We start from the raw sequence: 21,904 nt of genomic DNA, 5'->3' as shown, positions 1-21,904 counted from the left end.
ATACGCACGCGCAGCAGTCATGACCTTCAACCTATACAATAAAATATCTATGTCAATTAGTAAGTATCTGTCAGATCTGCCGCGACCTCCGCAGGTCAAATATCACAAATCTTTGCATAACACCTGTTAAACCAAACTGACAGCAACAAAAGTGCGAAATAGCACTCAGAATATACTCACGCGTAGCTACTCATGCCCTTCAACCTATACAATAGATAGGTTAAAGAATATTCATGTTAACATGTATCTGTCAGATCAGATTCGACCTCCCGAGTTAGAGAAGACAGAAGAAATAAAGAGAGAGAAATAGAATAAATATATTAACTAGTTTATACCTCTGGAGAAGTCTCGAACTCAAAGTCACTAAAGATAGGATGAATGAATCTCAATGAGTCACTTCGATGACGAGTAACCTGGAGATATCAGCACAGATTACCACTGAATATTGATATCGATACCATCCACATTGTGATTTTGAGAAAACACCTCCTTATGACTGGCTTAAAGGGGCGAAGCAAGAATGCTTTTCATCTTCCCCGTTATCTGCAGCGAACAGTGTAGGGATAAGGTGTTATTGAGCTATTAAACCTCTGATCATGGAAGGAGGGTAACAGCAATAGCCGAGCCTCAGTTAGAACTTCATTGGTTACAGCATTGCCATCCATTACGCTCCAAGGGTATTGGATTAAACGAATCAATTACCGACTATGTAAGGAAAGGTGAAATCTCAAAAATACGGACGATCTCTAGGCCACTCCATAGTGGGCGAAAGACCGTCCTAATCTCAGCGTTGGTTCAACTCAGTGACGGGCTCCCCGACCACCGAGCAGAACCGCTCAAATTCCGAAGAAAATAATTCACCGACTAAGCCCCTCAGCGGGCCGTGCCGGAGAACACTTTCACCGGAGACTCAAAGTGCTCCCTTAGGGCAAAAACCCTAAGAGAGCGAACTCAAAAACTCATCGCCCAAGGGGGTAACAGCAACAGCTGAACCTCAGTTAAACTTCATTGGTACAGCATTGCATTGTTGCCATCCGTTACCTCCAAGGGCATTAATGGATCAATTACCGCATCTCACGGTCGATTGATTCCCCCCTAAACTCTCATTACCCTTATAAGGACTGGCTTAAAGGGGCGAAGCAAGAATGCTCTTTATCTTCCCCGTTATCTGTAGAGGACTGTGTAGGAATAAGATATTATTTTATTGAGCAATTAAAGCTCTGATCATGGCAGGGGAGGGTAACAGCAATAGCCGAGCCTCAGTTAGAACTTCATTGGCTACAGCATTTGCCATCCATTATCCATTACCCTCCAAGGGTATTGGATTGAATGAATCAATCACCGTATGTGTAAGTAAAGGTGATATCTCAAAAATATCGGACGATCTCTAGGCCACTCATTCGTGGGCGAAAGACCGTCCAAATCTCAGCGTTGGTTCTACTCAGTGAAACTCGAGTACCGAGCAGAACCGCTCATTCCGAAGAAAATAATTCACCGGCAAGTACCCCTCAGCGGGCCGTGCCGGAGAACACTTCCCCCGGAGACTCAAAGTGCTCCCTTAGGGAAAAACCTGAGAGAGCGAACTCATTAACCCAGGATAACAGCAACAGTCGAACCTCAGTTAAACTTCATTGGTTCAGCATTGCCATCCGTTACCCTATATGGGCATCTCATATAAAATCAATCACCGACTATGTAAGTAAAGGTGAAATCTCAAAAATACGGACGATCTCTAGGCCACTCCATAGTGGGCGAAAGACCGTCCTAATCTCAGCGTTGGTTTCACTCAGTGACGGGCTCCCCGACCACTGAGCAGAACCGCTCAAATTCCGAGGAAAATAATTCACCGACAAAGCCCCTCAGCGGGCCGTGCCGGAGAACACCTTCCCCGGAGACTCAAAGTGCTCCCTTAAGGCAAAACCTTAAGTGAGCGAACTCAAAAACTCATCGCCCAAGGGGGTAACAGCAACAGCTGAACCTCAGTTAAACTTCATTGGTACAGCATTGCATTGTTGCCATCCGTTACCCCCAAGGGCATTAATGAACCAATCGACCGCATCTCACGGTCGATTGTTCCATTCACATTACCCTTCCTTATAGTCCTTATAAGGACTGGCTTGAAGGGGCGAAGCAAGAATGCTTTTCATCTTCCCCGTTATCTGTAGAGGACAGTGTAGGGATAAGGTGTTATTGAGCTATGAAAGCTCTGATCATGGCAGGAAGGTAACAGCAATAGCCGAGCCTCAGTTAGAGCTTCACTGGCTACAGCATTGCTATCCATTACCCTGATTAGTAAGTAAAGGGTAAAATCTCAAAAAATCGGACGATCTCTAGGCCACTCCATAGTGGGCGAAAGACCGTCCATGTCTCATCGTTGGTTCCACTCATTGACGGCCGCCCCGTCCAAGCACCCCGTTTAAGCAGAACCGCTCAGCGTTGGTTCCACTCAGTGTCGGCCGCCCCATCCTAGCACCCCGATGGGCTCCCCGACTCCTGAGCAGAACCGCTCAAATTCCGAGGAAAATAATTCATAATTCACCGACAAGAACCCCTCAGCGGGCCCTGCCGGAGAACACCTTCCCCGGAGACTCAAGGTGCTCCCTTAAGGCAAAAACCCCAAGGGAGCAAACTCAAAAACTCATCACCCAGGATAACAGCAACAGCCGAACCTCAGTTTACTTCCTTGGTTCAGCATTGCTATTTGTTACCCTGATTAGTAAGTAAAGGGTAAAATCTCAAAAAATCGGACGATCTCTAGGCCACTCCATAGTGGGCGAAAGACCGTCCATGTCTCAGCGTTGGTTCCACTCATTGACGGCCGCCCCGTCCAAGCACCCCGACGGGCTCCCCGTTTAAGCAGAACCGCTCAGCATTGGTTTCACTCAGTGTCGGCTGCCCCGTTCAAGCACCCCAACGGGCTCCCCGACTCCTGAGCAGAACCGCTCAAATTCCGAGGAAAATAATTCACCGACAAGAACCCCTCAGCGGGCCCTGCCGGAGAACACCTTCCCCGGAGACTCAAGGTGCTCCCTTAAGGCAAAAACCTTAAGAGAGCGAACTCAAAAACTCACACCCAGGATAACAGCAACAGCCGAACCTCAGTTTACTTCCTCGGTTCAGCATTGCTATTTGTTACCCTGGTTAGTAAGTAAAGGGTAAAATCTCAAAAAATCGGACGATCTCTAGGCCACTCCATAGTGGGCGAAAGACCGTCCATGTCTCAGCGTTGGTTCCACTCATTGACGGCTGCCCCGTCCAAGCACCCCGACGGGCTCCCCGTTTAAGCAGAATCGCTCAGCGTTGGTTCCACTCAGTGTCGGCCGCCCCATCCTAGCACCCCGACTCCTGAGCAGAACCACTCAAATTCCGAGGAAAATAATTCATAATTCACCGACAAGAACCCCTCAGCGGGCCCTGCCGGAGAACACCTTCCCCGGAGACTCAAGGTGCTCCCTTAAGGCAAAAACCCTAAGGGAGCGAACTCAAAAACTCACACCCAGGATAACAGCAACAGCCGAACCTCAGTTTACTTCCTCGGTTCAGCATTGCTATTTGTTACCCTCCAAGGGTATTGGATTGAATGAATCCTCACATTACCCTTCCACTTCAATTCAAATTCATATATTTCTCATATATAAGTAGTAGAAAGGTTTATCAGCATATTATTAAAATACACTGAAGCAAAATTAATTTTTAAATATTTTTTGATCAGTTTTACTTTAAATTAAATATGCCAAAAAATCATATTCTTGATTTAGTCCAAGGAAATTGAGTCACTACTCAATAGAGTCCATATCTTCAGTGAAGATTTGTATGTAATCTGAACTCGATTAAAGTGCAACTGTTCAAGCAAACTGATAGCAAAAAAAAAAAAAAAAACAGTGCGGAATATTACTCGTAACATACGCACGCGCAGCAGTCATGACCTTCAACCTATACAATAAAATATCTACTTGACGGAGAAATTAAAAAACAACAGAGGAATCGCATTTACACATGGAAGGGAAGTTAAACATTTGTCACAGCACGAATCCTATACATACTTAGGAATTCTTAAAGTAGACGACATTTTGAGTTCAGACGTCAAAAAGAAAACAATTTATGAATATCAGAAAAGAGTTAGAAAAGTTCTCAACTCCAAAATGAATGGAAGCAACACTTTAATAACAATCAATACGAAGGCCAGCCTTGTAATCTGATACACAACAGATACATAATCAAGAAATAATTGACTGGATACAAGCCGATTTGGACGAACTTGTTCGTAAAACAGGAAAATTAATGGCGCTGAATCATGTCTTACACCCACACAGTGATGTGGACCGGTTATACATAGCAAGGACATGGTCTTTTGCAAGTCAAGCAAACAGTAGTAAAAGGAAAGAGAGCATTGAATGATTGCATCAAGGAAAGCACAGAAAAGACGTCAGCTGAAGCGTCAAATTACAAAGAAAAAGTAGTGACTGTAAGAGATTCAAAAAAGCAGTACACGAAGAAAGAAATGTCAAAAAAAAAAAATCAGAAGGTTGGAAAAATAAAGCACTCCATGGTCACTATTTGAAAGATATTGAAGAGAAAGTTGAGAGTTGCTTAACATAGCAATTGATTCAGCAGGGCAGCATCAAGAAAGAGACAGAAGGTCTGATACTTGTGGCTAAAGAGGAATTCGATACAGGGGGAAGATGTAAAAGGTGACGATAGCAAAGGCCGACTGTGCAAAGATAAAGAAGAGACAGTTTACCATCTACCAGAGTTGTAAATAAAGTAGTGGCGACATGCGCACAAAATGTAAAATAGTTTATTTATCAAGTCTATACAATTAAATCCATTCAGTTTAATCTCCTGTCATGTTCTTCACCTGTTTTCAAATTTGTAGGAGCCGCTTTCAAAAAAAAAAATAATACTAAAAATAAAAACAAAGGTTAGTCGATGGGTAGAGCCTCTGCTACTAATGGCTCACCAAAAAAGTTAAGCAAGTTTGAGTGCGTTAATAGTTGGAAGGGAAACAATGGTTCGATGCTGTTGGCACTGTCCCTCGACGAGTCTTTGGATTCCTTGGAGGTGTCACATAATAATAATAATAATATAATAATAATAATAATAAATTAGGTTTATTATTATTATAAATAATAATAAACCTTATAATAATATTATAAATATTAAAATAAATAATAAACAATGTTAAGGAGTGCGTCATCTATACCTAAAAATAAAAAGGCGTAGACTAAAGTCATTAATAATATTGCAATTTCCTTACTTTTAGAAAAACCTCAATAATAAAGTAGCGGCTTGGGAAGAGCTCTACAAAGAAACGGATCCACTTCTTTTATCTGCACTAATGTGGAGTTGGCTGGATCATCTCAGGGTAAGTATTTGCATGCCATTTAATTCGTTTTAAATAGCTCTTTAAATACCATGTATTTTTTGCAGCCTATCCCGTATACAGGTGTGTGTGTGTGTGTGTGTGTGTGTGTGTGTGTGTGTGTGTGTGTGTGTGTGTGTGTGTGTGTGTGTGTGTGTGTGTGTGTGTGTGTGTGTGTGTGTGGCATGCTAAATTAAATAAGTAGATTTATAAAACTGGTTTATAAATCTAAATTATATCATAGATTTATAAAATCAGATTATCCTTATTATTTTTGTACTTATCAGCCAGGACTAAGTGTTTTCAATGGTATGCTATTAAACTCGATGGGGGGGAAAATGTTACATATTTTTGACATGATAATTTTTTTTTCCTTATTTTTACAGTTTATAAGTTGAATTGTTTATCACGTGTGATAATGAATTTATATGTGTGCGCGCGTGCGCACACGCTTGTGTGTTTTCTGAGGAATGATAAGTTCCCCCCCCCCGCCTTTTTTTTTTTTTTTTCAAAGGACCTGCACTGGCCAGCAAATGATACTTTTAAGGAGTGTTGCTATAGCTCATGAACGTGTTGCGTTACATGTGCTGCTGTCTTTGCAAATGGGAGAAAATGCGATGAATGTTCTATTTTTCCCTCCTTTTGACGCGACTTTGTTTACTAGAAAAACGAAGTTAGTTTTAATACTTTTGATCCTATGTTTGTAAAGGAAGGCATGTTTCTCTAAATGAAAATCCAAAAAAAAAAAAAAGTTTCTAAATATTCCGAGAACATAAATAATTAAAATGTATTATGAATTACTATGTTTATAGGAAACTACTGATATATTCCTATCACGCAAGCATTCGCCAAACGTGGTTATTCCAGATAAAAATGATATTCTGATCAATACAACTACTGCACTAAACATACGTCACTATTTTATACCAAAGATTACCAAATCCATAGCAACTATACATGCAGTCACAACACGAGCATTCTCATTTTTAATAAACATATTATAGACGCATTTTGCACAAACAAAAAAAAATGAAAGTTTAGCAGACGATGCTAGAAGAATGAAATTGAAACTACAAATAATGACAACTTCGTCTGTTACCTTTTCCCCAGGTTTTAATGGCGTTACTATACCAACAAAAGCGACAAGTGACGTCTTCGATTTTATTTTGATCAAATGTAAAGAGAAAAAAGAAACCATTTTCACTCAGTTAGTCAATACTTTTCTAAACTGAACTATTATATTTTTGTTCCTGAATGCAACAAAGTATCGAGCAGTGAGAGACTATTATCATGATTGCTATACTTTTTTTTTCTGGTCTTTGCCATCAATAGACATATGTTTGACGTCAATGTTTGTTGTTGTTACAGACCCAGTAAGTGCATCTCTAACCATATTTGGTTGAAAAAGCTAGTACACTTATCACGACCATACATCATTTATTTTTATTCTTGTTTAACATTAGAGAAAAGGGACTTTTTGTTAAAGTGTGTCTCTGGGAAACTGTAGACACTCTCAACACAGATACCACTCCCTTACCAAGACTGAATATTCCTGATCACACAAAATATAACAGAGCTTCATCTCTCTCTCTCTCTCTCTCTCTCTCTCTCACACACACACACACACACACATACATTTAATCGGTTTAAAATAAATCTGAAATTTCCACATAAATAATTTCTTATCTTCTAGCTTACGAATATCCAATGTTAAGAAGGACCAGAGTGCATTGCAAAAGTTCTACATACTATACGCCCGATATTAATCATACATTTATTTAAGAAAATACATTTACAGGACTTAAAATTAATCTGCTTCCCAGCATTTTAGATAAACCTTGTATTCATGTGAACACAAATAATCTCCTTTTTTTTTTTTTTTTTTTTTTTTTACGTCGGTTGAGTATAAACCTCATCAATGGGAGCGGAACGTTTACTCGCGGAGTGGTTCTTTCAACTTAGGAAACAGATCGAAGTCTGGAGTGTCATGTGAGGATTGTCATGCTACGAATTGTGGTCCTTTCCTGTCACTTCTTTCATAATTATCGTATGCTGTTATCATCATTAATCCAATCCTCAATAGTTGATCGATTTTATTATTAATATAAAATTCTGTTCTGCAATCCTCTTGCTAGGTGTCTATTTCTTTTCTTTTTGTGTGTGTGCTTTTCAGTTGAATAACCTACTTGGGAAGCAACTTTTCTCTTCTTCAAAATTTCAATCAAACTTCTGGAAACACATGTACTTCAGATTTTTGGTTTCTTTTTTCTAATATCACATGACTTTTAGCGCCGTCTTCTTCCTATAAACTATTGACGATAACGGAGGGTTAGATGTACTAACCCCCCATGGTGACTCAATCCATCTTGGGAGAGTATTTATTCACTTGTATGAATGAAGATGAAAGACAATCACAGACTTCCATGTCCACGGCGGGATTCGAACCCGCAGCCTCTTGGCTGGAGAGCGGATACATAAACCACTCGGCCAACCAGGCAGCCCTACTTTCTTGGAAAACGTATTCATTTCGTTATTCACCTTTCAGATGAAGATTTTCTTGTTCTTTCCCTTAAGACCATATCTAAAATTTCTGATATATCTATATAGTACTAATAAAACCCCGTCACCTTCAAATGAGATGTCTCGATAACTTTGTATTGAAGTAACTGGTACTATTTCGAATATGCTTACACTTGTGTTTTATTTTCTCCGTATTAGGAACCCGTGTTGAATCGGCAGGATTTGTCGTATATAGTTATCAGGGCAGAAAAGCCAGTGGACTGTCTTTCAAGATTAGATAATGTAAGTTCTTTCTTCTAGTCCCATTATATTTTATTATTTATTTAATCTACACATTATTCCCAATAAAATGTACGTTTATTAGCAATAAATTATTTTATTTATTTTCAGTTGAATCCAAATGGAGTCAAAAACCGCATCACTGGTGCATACCTACTGTATATGTTACTTTGTTTATCACATTAATTAAAATCCACCGCAATCATTTCCAGCAATACAATCTGCTCACTTAATTCCCTCAACGTAAAACGTCTGTTACCCCCCCCTCAAAAACACCTAATGCAAACTCGAATCACGGTTTTCCTCATCTTCCCAAAATCCAAGTGATCCAAATCGTTCCATATGTGGCCTAATCGAAACATTACATAATGGATTGTCTCATTTTCCAGCATCCTTCTTTTCGTTGAAGCAGTTATCCAAGAATTTAAATTACCAGCCAACTGTCGCACAAGATTCAGTGTCCTCTTCTTCTTGTTGTCCTCAGGCATTACGGTCTACCAAGAAAACGCTCCGTCGTATGTGTGTGAATTTCATGCAAGACTTTTAGCTACACTGTGCTTACGCTCCTATCTCTGTTCATCTACTTACTTCGCCAGTCTATGCTTTGCTCTTAATAATTCTTCTTTTTCTTTTTCTTTAGGTAGTTGAACCTATAAGGTTCTTAGCTGCATGCACAGCTTCTTCCATTCCTTTTTATCTTGAGCTTTTTCATTTCAGTTCTGAATTCCCAACTCATCTAAGTATTTTTGGATATTATTCTCTCAAAGCACCCGAGGTCTACCTCTCGGTCGCTTTGCATCAGGCTTCATCTTGAATACTTGTTTAGGCATTCTCTCCTCACCCATTCTTTTCGCATTCCAACTTATCTATCACTTATCTCATCAGCTATAAGTGAGGATCTACAGAGGTCATATAGTTCTTGGTTATGTCTTCTCCATTCTCCTGTTGTGTTATCTCTTACAGGTCCATAGACTCTTCTGAGGATTTTATTTTCAGAGATCTGCAACACTTTTGAATCTTGGTCTGTTATGCTCCGGGTTTCTGCTCCATACGAAACGATAATTCTAATGATTGTCTTGCATACTTCTGTTTTAACCCTGCTTGATAGAATTTTGGAAGATAATAAATGATGTATTGAATGATAACATCTATTGTAGGCATGTATTCTAGCTGTTACTTTTGTAATAATTTTATTATCTTGAGTAATCAATGTTCCAAGATATTTGAAGAAGGTGGCACTTTTAAATTTCAGGTTATCAATGGTAAAATGGTCATTTTCCCCTTGATTGTGATTTCTGCATGTATTTAAATATCCAATTTTATCTTGGTTAATTTGTAATCGTAGTTTTTCAACAGCAATTTTGAGTTTTCTAAATGTTGTCCTATTATCTTCAGCATTTTGTGAAACTCTATAGATCTCCACCAGCATTCAGCCGGCCTGTTTGGCCGAGCGGTTAGCGTATCTGCTCTCCACCCAAAATGCTGCCGGTTCGAATCCCGCTGTGGGCTTGGATGTTTGTGATTGTCTGTGAAAATACTAGTGATAGTGGTGGGCGGTAGATGGCGTTGGTATAGTTGTAGTTTGTAGTTGGTGGATTGCGGGTGGTGGAGACAGAGAGTTGTAGAGTAGATGACCTCCCTCGATGAGTCTTTGGACTCCCTGGAGGTGTCAAGTAATAATAATAATAATTTTCTCAAAAAAGGCATATATCATCCACATATCCTAATATTACTCAATCTGCAATTTATGTTTATTTCTGTTTATGTTATCTTTTACAATTTCTCGAATACATTTTTCTACTGTTAAATTAAAAAGGATGGGCAAAAGGCATCTCCTTGTTTCAACGCTGATTTAATATCAAAAGGTTCACATCTAATTCCATTAGGTAATACCAGGCTTCGGCTATCAGTGGTGCAAATTTTGATTAAACATATTATTTTATGAGATATTCTGAGTTCATCTAATATTCCCCGAAGTCCTTCTCTATGAAAGCTATCATATGCTTTTCTAAAGTCTACAAATAAAACATGGACCTGCATATTGTATTCCCTTTGTTTCTAGTATCTGTCTAAGTGTAAATTTGGTCAAATGTTGATCTCTTTCTACGGAATCCTGCTTGATATTCCCGAATATTTTCTTCAGCGTAAAGTAAGGTTCTTTTTAGTATATTAGATAAAAGTTTGTAGCCCGCTAATAATACGATATTCCCCTATAATGTTCACATTCATATTTGTGTCCCTTTTTTATAAATTGGAATGATAAGGAATTCTTTCCGTTCTACGGATATCTATTCCTTTTCCCATATTAAATTTACTAGTTTATTTTTAAGGTGGTTAATTCACTATCCTCATACTTAATGAGTTCAGCTGCTATTCTTTTAGTGCCTTGTTGTTTTTTAGTAGCTTTATACTTCCTCTACTTCAAGCATGATAAGTATTCTGTTAGAAAGACACAGTAGGTTCATCACAATTTAGGAGTTTGTTAAAGTATCTCTAGAGGATAGTATTGGTCCATTGCTAATGTTGATTTCTTGGGTCTGATTTCTGTTCCATGGAAAAATATTTTTTTGCGGTTATTTACTGTAAAGTATTTCTGGATTTCTTCAATCTTTTCACGAAAAACGTTTCTTTCTGTTTTCTTATTATTTTATTGGCTTCCTTGCTGCTCTCTTTGTATCTCAGAGTGGTATAAATATCAGCCGGATTATTATTGCTGCTATTTTTTATGCCATCCTTGATATGATTCCAGATGTTTGCAATATTCTCATTCTCGTCCGGTTGTATATTTTTCGATTTCTGTTTTAATTCACACTCATATTTTCTTCTCTCTTCTGTTTATATCTAGTTTGTTAATATTGTATTTCAGTTGATTTGCATGTGATGAAAAATATTTACTGTTTATTTTAATTTTAAGTATGGCACCAATTAGAAAATGGTCACTATCACACCCAGCTCCTCTGAAGCTCCAGATATTGTGTACTTTTACTCATTATGATATGGTCTATTTGATTAAATCTTCCTCATAATCATAGTTCTGCTTATTATTAAATTTGTGGAGGTGGCCAAATTAATTAATCTTTCTTCATTAATATTTGTCTCTTCATGAAAGTTTTGATTTACAATATTTGTTTTTATAAATTTATTCTTTTTCAATTTTTTCATTGAAATCATCTAATCAAATTATTATATCCTGCCGTGGAATTTTTTCAAGGATTAATTCCAGTTTTTCGTAGAATTCATCTTTTATTGTGTGTGCATTAATAAAAGTTATCTTGAATCAATTTGTCTGGACTCTGGACTCTTAGCTTGCTTATTCTTTCATTAAAGGCTTCAAATTCGGTCAGAGATGGCCACAATTTTTTCCTAATGATGAAACCTGTTCCAAATTCATGTTTATCAGAATTGTTTCCACCATAAAATAGCAAAATGCTCTCGTTCTTCAAATTTCCTTCTCCTGTCCATCGTATCTTTTGTATTGCTACTATATCCATTTTATATCTATTTAATTCATGTATGGTTTTCTTCCAACTCTGTATCAGCTTCTAACTTTCCAAGAATCTATTCGTAAACCATTATTCCAAGGCCTGGATCGATACAAGTCCGTCCAGTGAAGATTACTTGGTACATGTTTCGTGACTAGTTCATTTTTTACGAGATAGGGTTGTCGCCCCCATGCTCATTAATAATAATAATCGTCCTAAATCTGTATCGAATTACAAGCAACCGAATGATCTAAAAAATGATAGAAAATGTTAGACGCTTCTCGACACACAATTGTTTGACATTATTGGCGCGAGCGTGCTTTTCAAGCCACTTGAGGCCTCTTGGTGAAATTCATCTATTACCTGCATGCAGTATGTAGACCTTCACGCATCCATCCACAATGGTATGCAATCGCACAGCCTATTGGTTGGAAAGTGAATACACAATTCGATCATCAAATGAAGAAGGCAATTTGTTATATAGCTGGTCTCAATCCACTTCACTATACAGTTATTCAAATCTATTTATTTCAGTTGAAATGGGAGTCTGTCACAAGCTTTTGCAAACTCTATTACTATTTCCTTTGTTCTTTGAGAATCTATCACATCCACTTTCACTTTTCTAATACCTTACTTACCACTACAGAAATACATGCAGGAAGTATCTATAATCCGATACTTCCTTTTTAACAATATCTTTGCACAATAGCACGATCTTCTTTCTTTGAACTTGTTAGGGTTCCCTTCGAGAATGAAAACACAAAAAGGATGAAACACAAACGTATAACGTTTGTGTTTCATCCTTTTTTTGGAAATCTGAATTTTTGATCCTGCAAAACAAGCAAATCGGCCTTTTTTTAAAAAAGGATGAAACACAAACGTTATACACATGCTATTGTTTCAATTGTTTCATTACTAATTCCTCAACGGTTTTGATCTCACAGTAATGATTACCTTCAATTTTTTGTGTCTACGATAGAGCGAATCATATGAAAAATTGTGATGTTATCAGAATGTTACACTGAAAAGACAAAAATCCTTACCATGCACTTTACTCTGTACATCTGAATCATCGAATCTTAAACTCCACCTTCACTATTCCGCCTTTCAAATTTCTACTGATTCTCTCTAGTTTTCGTTTCATTGCCATTCTCCAGGCTTTCGTATTTTAACCCTCCTGCTGTCCGTTTACTACACTTCCTCTCTCTCTCTCTCTCTCATTCCATCCTACACTTTCACTAAATCTAGCTTTCAGTTGTTGTCACTTCAGTTTGGTGTATGTGTGCGCGTGCGTGTGGACTTCCTGGTTGGCAGAGTGGTTAGCGCCAGTGGCACACCCAGAGTGGGGGGAAGGGGGCCTTTCTCCCCAAACTATAATAAATTTAGTTTAATCCTTTATCCAAGTGTAGGCAAACAAAGTTTGCGCCTGAAGTAGTTCAGGACTGAGGCAACTCGTAGTGAAGGTGGGCCAAGGTCTCATCACTCCTTGTCTCAGTATCTCCCATATCTCCCATAATGCAAAGCACATCTCCTTGCGGACATGTGTAAAGCTATGCATTAAAGGAATGGCAACTACCCAGACCGGTTTCGACTTTTATTGAGGTCTCGTCAGTGGGAGGCAGACCCAGAAGTGGTGATACTAAGGCAGAAGCAATGGAGAGGTCATATTTACTTATACGAGTTGCCAAAAGGTGTACCATTTTATTATTAAATTACTCTGGATTTAGAGAAAGATGTTGGAAGTTTATTTTCCACTTGGTTAGACTATAATAAATTTAGTTTAATCCTTTACCCAAGTGTAGGACCATTAGGTGGTACAACGTTTGGCAACTCATATAAGTAAATATGACCTCTCCATTGCTTCTGCCTTAGTATCACCACTTCTGGGTCTGCCTCCCACTGATCAGACCTTAATAAAGGTCGAAACCGGTCTGGGTAGTTGCCCTTTCCTTAATGCATAGCTTTATACATGTCATAAGGAGATCTGCTTTGCATTGTGGGAGATACTGAGACAAAGAGTGATGAGAGCTTGGCCCACCTTTACTACGAGTTGCCTCAGTCCTGAACTACTTCATGCGCAAACTTTGTTTGCCTACACTTGGGTAAAGGATTAAACTAAAATTATTATAGTCTAGCCAAGTGGGAAATAAACTTCCAACAAAGAAAAAACACTAGAAATTTTCCAAAAATCTTTTATTAATTAAAATTCATTTTTTTATTTATGTTGTGCCATGTCTTCTATTTCTATACTACTTATGAATTAGCGATCATTGCAGGGGCTCAGTCATAGGTCGCATGAGATGCGTAGTGTGTATTCTCAAATCGTCTACATAACTCGCTGCCCCACCCCCAAGATTAAATCCTGAGTGAACTATTTATTAGCGCATATGCTCTCCACCCAAAATAATGAATCACGCCCAGGCAGAGCATGGATATTTATACACCCAGGAGACCTAATCTGGGAAAGATACGGGCTGAATATTGTGTGTGTGTGTGTGTGTGTGTGTGTGTGTGTGTGTGTGTGTGTGTGTGTGTGTGTGTGTGTGTGTGTGTGTGTGTGTGTGTGTGTGTGTGTGTGTGTGTGTGTGTGTGTGTGTGTGTGATAGGTGGGAGATGAAAGTCATTGTGCCTGGAGTGAGACCACTTCCCCGTTTATTGGAGGCCTGAAAGTTCCATGTTTGGTCTCTAGAGTAGGGCTTCCGGATTATGTAAAAAACTGACCATAGCTGCAATCACGGCTATGGTCAATCTGGCCTCACAGACCATGTTTTGAATACAAACCACAGGGTCTCCTGGAGAAAAACCACCATGCTCCACCATACTAAATTCAAAAAAGACTGTTTTTAGAATCTGTAGAATCTATGGAGGTACTCAGAGATCAACCGAATTTAAATAAATACGGTTGCATAAAACTTTCCAAAATTTGGAAAACATTATCAGAGCTCCCACATTACATTGTAGGCCACCTACAAACGCACATAGAGGGCGCACCACTTGAATAAGACTTTAGAGTCACCCACGTTTTTTACTCAGTATTGTGTTGTATTTGAATGTGTTCTTACAAAAGTTATTTGTAATCCCTGAAGATGTCTCAGTGACTGATACGAAATATTGGAAGCATTAAAATTTATTTTAATCCTTTCCCAGTGCTGATATAATTATTCCATTAAACCTCCAACATGATGTGCTCACAGTTCTTAAGCCTCAACACACTTATACCGTATAAGTAGATGTTGACTTCAAATCAATTGTCCTGGTATCCCATAATGGTAAGCTCACTTCCTTCAGGAAGTGTTATATTGTGCTGTGCTGTCTATTATAAAGTCAACGGTAACTTTGCTTACACATGGGTACAGGATTAAAACAAGAATATAATTTCTTGTTTATTATAATTTATTCAGTATGATAAACATGTTATTGGTTGAGAGAACCTCTTGAGTCTTAAATCCACGAACGCTGATGTGATAATGATAATAATATTTTATTTGTGTATTCAGGTTTTTTTTTTTATCGTTTGCGAAGCCTGTGCAGCTCAGTGGAAGTGGCATTTGCACTCCATGGAGCTTGACCACCTGAAGGAAGACTAGTTCCCGATTTAGTCGATTTCTGGCACAAGCAAACAGGTTTTTCGTTCCGTAAACTCAAGAAAATCCACGGTAGAACCCACACTATATCAGACAATAAATATATAATGTTAGGATTAGGGACCATGAGATGATGGTACTTATCAGCTACTTCTCTTTATCGGATGCTGGATATTGTTAGTGATAGTCTTGGGCCAGCTATCTCTAATTGATCTCCAGTGGAGATTGAACTGCTCCCTTCAGTCTTCAAAAATTAGATAGGACTAAAATGGCCTCACCTACTCCCTGTAAGGGAATCAAAGGAGTTAGCAGTTTTTGTTGTTGTTGTTGCTGTTTGTTTGTTTTTTTTAATCATTCCATTCACAATATTGAAAACTTCTCTGGATTGGCTAAGAATTAGTTTACTCTAGAGAGCAAACATGGATTGAATTTCTAGAGGAATTAAATTTTCAAGCCACTCCAAGGCTCCAAAATTCAAGAAAGTGATGTTATACCATCAGCAAAAATCAACTACCATGTTTCGATGAGATAACAGCAGCTATATATTTTTAGACATTTAATTCAATGTTTTAATTATTGTACTTCTTTCTATTAATATTCTCTTTATTATATAGAGAGCTAATATTTAATATTATAATATATATATATAATATTCTCTCCATTAACATTCTTCGTACCAAAATTTACTTAGGGAACCAGATATACAACAGAATACCTTGTCCGCTTCTTGGCTGAACTCCATCCCAAATCTCCAAAGCTTCGAGAAGACTTATTTCGTCGCCTTGTAGCATCACTTACTCATCAGTGTCTTGGCATTAAAGGAACTTTACGACCACTTGGTGTCCAGTGGACCAAAATGCGCCAAGGAACTACAAAACAAGTGATGCTATTCATTGAAAAGCTGTTTGATTTAGTTACTGGCGAACCGGCTAAAACATTTTGACGTCTACTAAAAAGTGAGTGTGAATAAGCAAGACTAGACATTTCCATGAATTCAGCACAGATGCATCTGAAAAGACTAAAATGCCACCATCTTTGTAAATCATTTGATCATTTTCATTATTGTTATGTTTTTCCCATTTCATCAAATGGCAAATCTTCCTAAGAAAGAATCTTCGTTCTATGTGCCTACACTTCAAGAAATCACGCGGTATTAAGTGTAGTCTTGTAGCCTTCCAGATTTTAAACCTGTATAAAAAAATTGTATAGCCTTTAGCTGCAAACATTTTTATACAGTTTATTCTTGTTGCTGTTTAGCATACATGAGTTATCAATGCAGCAGTAGCTGGCACATTTAAATTCAAAAATCACAGTACAATAGATAATAATGCAAAAAAAAAAAACATTTTAAGTTATGCATATACTAATTTAAGAAAAAATAGAGTCTTTAATTAAATTCATGTTTATGTGTGCCTCTTGGGAGACAAACACAAATAAAAAAATTGCTACCTATATATATATATATATATATATATATATATATATATATATATATATATATATATATATATATATATATATATATATCAACAATCCTATGCATTTTTTTTTTTAATAATAAAAATCCATCTTGTAGCACTCAGCGGGCGAATGACGCAAGCACAGTGTCATATTGCTACTCTAGCAAGCATATGCACGTCATAGTGAGATGCGAGCTATTAGCGTAATGAGGCACTGTCCGTCGCGCAGTTCCACTGTTGTTTATATGCAGTTTGCGCCAGTAGTAGAGTGTTCGTACTGCTTATCGTGTTTACTCCGTCTCTTTAAATATTTGGACATTACAATTAAAGACATAACATTTGTTATAGTTTTTATTTTAGAACATTATTGGGGTTATGATAATGGATTTTATTTTTTTAAATAATTTTGAATTATATAATTTTGTCGATAATAAACAATATTTTTTCATGAAACAAAACAAGAAGAATATATTTTATTTTTAAGTAATTTTGAATTAAAACTGTATAATTTTATCGATAATAAACAATATTGTTTCATGTTTAATTTTTTTTTAATTTTTACCATAATTTTGATATTTTATCCAAACACGTATACACTGTACCTACAGTGTGTATGTATATTTCGAAAGCACCCCCCCCCCCCCACGATTTCAAGCTACGAGCCGTCACTCATAATAATAATAATTGAGGCGTAAGAGGTGTAAATAATGATAATAATAATAATAACAATAATAATAACAATAATATAATTGAGGTGTAATGAGGTGTAAATAATAATAATAATATGATATAATAATAATAAAATAATATATATGTGTGTGTGTGTGTGTGTGTGTGTGTGTGTGGTGAAAGATGAAGTACGTTTATTTGTTATTATAACATAGACAATTATGTAATATTATACATGATCAACTATTTTTTTATTTCTGAAACCACTCACATTTTTGCATGCATATATAAGGTGGATTGTTATATAGATGCTTTGAAATTGCCTAGCAAATATAGCAAACAAAAAAAAATTAAATCGTTATACATATGTTCATCTAGGTAAATGTTCTTAATTGAAATCTGTAATAAAATCATCATTATTACACACACACACACACACACACACACACACACACACACACACAGCATCCATGAATGATCCCTAGTTTCTGACTATTTGTCATATATTAAAAAAAAATTCCTTTGCATCAAATTTATAAGACCTCCTTAATATCTTATAAGGTTCGACATTATTCCACCTCTTTTTTGCCTATCAACTCACCGTCCCCCCCCCCCACACACATACCTCAACCAATCCTCATAAGGATTCTCACAATCCTCACAGCACTCCTCTGACCTGTCATGAGTTTGTCCACTCATCTCTGAACCCTCTACACCCACCACCTGCTGATCCCCAAGAAATCTAGGTGACCAAATTTGTGCACAGTAACCAAGATGCAGCCAAATCATAGCCTTATAAAGAGGGATAATAACTTCCCTATCTTTACTTGTTAGCATATTTTTCAACATCCATGCAATCCTTTGAGTTATTTTACCAACTTTTGCAATATTCTCTGAACCTCAACTCCTCATTCATTTTTTATTTATGTTGTGTCCTGTCTTCTATTTCTATACTACTTATGAATTAGCGGTCACATAAGGTTAAGATGGGAATACCCTATAGCTCTCGGGAATCACTGCGGCTGTGAACGCAAGGCGAACGAGGTAGTGCTCGGGCAGACCGAGCACTACTTCGTTTGCCCGAGCCGGGTCAGAGGAGATCATTGCTTTCATGTATTGGCGATCACTGGGGATGCTCAGTCAACCCCCCACCCCCAAGATTAAATCCTGAGTTCGCTACAGCCCTGAAGTATGAATCAAATGCAACTTTTCTGCTCCACATATCTACATGTTACAAGTATCATTCTTGTCTTGGCTATGAAAATAATCTAAACAGTATGTGATAGGACCTGCATTTTATTTTTCAGTAATTGATTATTGAAAGTAACTAATTGAGTAAAATGCTATAAAAGTTAAGAATAAAACAGTATTTACTTAATAATATGCTGAATTTTTGAGTTTATTACATGGTCATATCTAAACGCCATGGGAAGTCTTGGAAAATCTTATGCGGTTGTTCTTGATCAGGCTTGGTATAGAAGCCGCCTTACTAGGCTGTCATCTTATAGTGGGCCTTTTCATGTATGATTAGGTCTTGACTTTCTTCATGCCTATACATTAATGACCTTCTCTCACTATCAAAACCTATCCATGTTTTACCAGTGATGGTATACTCTATCTTCTTTATTCAATAAGTGCTCAAATGATTCAAGCTTCAGATGTCTTAAACTCCTGTCATTCTCCAATGGAGATAAGGATAATCTAGTGAACCTTTTCAATGCTGCCAAAAAAAATTACCATCTTATTCCATGTAAGAATATTCTAACACCATCATTCTTTATTACTTTTGATAATATTCTTATACAGGGTGTCCCAAAATTCACGCAAGAAGTAATTTTGATAGAAAACACAGGTTTTTAATTAAAACTTGTAATTTCTTATTGATTCATGAAGTATACAGTATAGGGTTATGCATGGAATAGCATATCGGGTAAATGGCCTCCACGGCTTTGCTGGCACATACGCACTCTTTTGTCGAAATTTTCCATGACCGTTTTGCATAAATGTGGCTGAATTTCGGTGATACAGCGCTCAATTTCCTCCTTCAAGGCGTGGGTGGTCGTGGGCTTGTTGGCATAAACCTTAGACTTCAAAAAACCCCAAAGAAAAAAGTCCAACGGCGTTAAGTCACATGATCTGGGCGGCCAATTCTGATCACCAAAACGGGAAATTACACGCCCAGGAAATGACTCATGCAGTAATTGAATTGTTTCTCGGGCTGTATGGCATGTGGCACCGTCTTGTTGAAACCACATGTCGTCCACATCCATATCTTGCAATTTAGGCACAAAAAACTGAATTATCATGTCGCGATAGCGAGCACCATTAACTGTTATTGCCTTACCAGCCGCATTTTCGAAGAAGAATGGACCGATGATGCCTCCAGCCCAAAATCCGCACCAAACAGTGACACGTTGTGGATGCATTTGTTTCTCAACAATCACGCGTGGATTTTCTGAACCCCAAATGCGACAATTTTGTCGATTAACGAAGCCATCAAGATGAAAATGAGCCTCATCGCTGAAGATGATTTTGTTCGAAAAATAAGCATCCACTTGTTATTGTTCCATAATCCATTCAACGAACTCTCTTCGCTGTGTGTGGTCAGTAGGCTTCAGTTCTTGAGTCAATTGAACTTTGTAAGCATAAAGATGCAAATCTTTCGTGAGAATACACTGTAGAGAGCTTCTCGAAATGCCCAATTCAAGACCACGGTGCCGAATTGATGTTCCTGGACTCTCTGCAACACTCTCACGAACTGATTCGATGTTTTCTGTTGAACGACTTGTTGAAGGACGGCCAGAGTGTATAAGATCACTAATTGATTCAGTTTCCTTGAATTTTTTAATTAATCTTTTCACAGTTGATGAAGTTAAATCATTATTCCGACCATATTTTGTACGAAAATTGCGAACTGTAGCTACCAAACTTTCATTATTTTTAAAATATTGCTCAACAATGAAAATGCGTTGTTCTTTCGTGTAGCGCTCCATTTTTAATAACCCTGAACTGTCAACTGTCACGCTGTCTTTTTTTTTCTCGTTGGCAACACATTACCGCATAAATGGGCGCTAAATTTAAATCTTGCGTGAATTTTGGGACACCCTTGATAAGATCAGAATTCTCTTCTTGGGCTGACTTAACTTTCCTGGTGCGCACACACACACACACACACACACACACACACACACACACACACACACACACACACACACACACACACTACATGAAGGGGTTTTATAGCCCCCTTCCATCTTTAGCTCTAAACTGAAGTCTATTTTATTTAAATTTTGCCAATTATTGAACTTTTTTTTTTCAACCATAAAAATTTAAACAGGAATAATTGCTGCTTCTGCAGATGCTTAAAAGCACAAAGAATGCACATTGCAACAGATTCATCCAATGCTTTTAAGTTTTCCCATTTATGTCACTTATAACATGACCAAAAATGAGATTTTAAATAAATGGAATTCTTTCCATGAATGAATTACGTATAGCAAGGTATTCAAAATAACAACTTCGTCAAATAATGGAGTTGTCAGTAGTATACAAGTATTTCAAATAGGGAATAAAATAATTTATCGACAAATACATTGTCAAGTATTTAATGAAGGTTATATTTTAAATTGTTGGTCAGTTAGAAAGAATAGTTGAATATCAAAAATTTATAAAAATTGATGCAGTAGGCTTTTATACAAATAACATTTACAGTACAGCACTCACAAAATATTAACATGCAGAATTCAAACAGTTGCTAATAATTTTGTCACCGATGTATGAAGTTATTCTGTTTTAAGAATGAACAGAAAAACTGATATATTGTACTTGTTCTGAAACTGTGTATAAACACACTATAGCTACAATAATAAATCTCAAAGGTTCGTACATTCATTGCATTGTTATACATTTTTAGGAGAAAAACTTAGTGTATGTTCATGATATTCTTGTACATTGTTCTGTATATAAACTATCCCATTTCCAATGACAAATAAAAAAATGTGATTGAATTTCTTTTTTTTTTTGTCATCTTTAATTTTAGCAGCAGAAAGTGCCTTTGGTATATTTTAACAAAAATAAACCTTTCTGCAGTAAATGTTCTATATTGCAAGTGTTGTGAAGACTATTCAGTAAGTTGTTAATATTATCATATCAGGTATCTTCATTGGAGCCAAAGACTCAATTATGGGAGGTACACACACACACACACACACACACACACACACACACACACACACACACACACACACACACACACATACAGAAACCAGGGGCTAATGCTGGTCTTGAAATTCACGCTTGCTCTTGTTATCATTCAGGAAGTGAGAGGTGTGATTGAAGTCCGATTAGCGGAATAATGAATTACTGACCATTTAAAACTATATATTTAGAAATTTATGTACATTTAATCATACAAATACAACATTTATTTTACAAATGATATTCTATCTTTTTTCGATTTAGCTACTTGAATACAAATTCTACCCTACGGTTCTTCTTTATGAACTGCTCAATAACATCGTCATAAAAAGATGGTTGTAACTTAATTTT

General features: G+C 37.2%; 1 protein-coding gene across 1 annotated transcript in view; it reads left to right on the top strand.

Moving 5' to 3' along the window:
• Positions 1-16,170, top strand: part of LOC150109908 (protein tyrosine phosphatase domain-containing protein 1-like) — a 112,068-nt gene extending 95,898 nt beyond the window's left edge. Inside the window, exons 10-12 of the mRNA XM_090397546.1 lie at positions 5,264-5,365; positions 8,081-8,164; positions 15,919-16,170. Of these exons, the coding sequence (XP_090253672.1) occupies positions 5,264-5,365; positions 8,081-8,164; positions 15,919-16,170 (438 nt within the window). The remainder of the gene's footprint in view (positions 1-5,263; positions 5,366-8,080; positions 8,165-15,918) is intronic.
• Positions 16,171-21,904: the final 5,734 nt, after the last annotated feature.

Source organism: Typopeltis vanoorti, chromosome 1 (genome assembly GCF_054136105.1).
Source record: "Typopeltis vanoorti isolate ZY-2024b chromosome 1, IOZ_Tvanoo_1.0, whole genome shotgun sequence".
In the NCBI taxonomy this organism is placed as follows: domain Eukaryota; kingdom Metazoa; phylum Arthropoda; class Arachnida; order Uropygi; family Thelyphonidae; genus Typopeltis; species Typopeltis vanoorti.
Note: the sequence above shows the minus strand (reverse complement) of the source record. Positions and strands in the feature narration are given on the sequence as shown.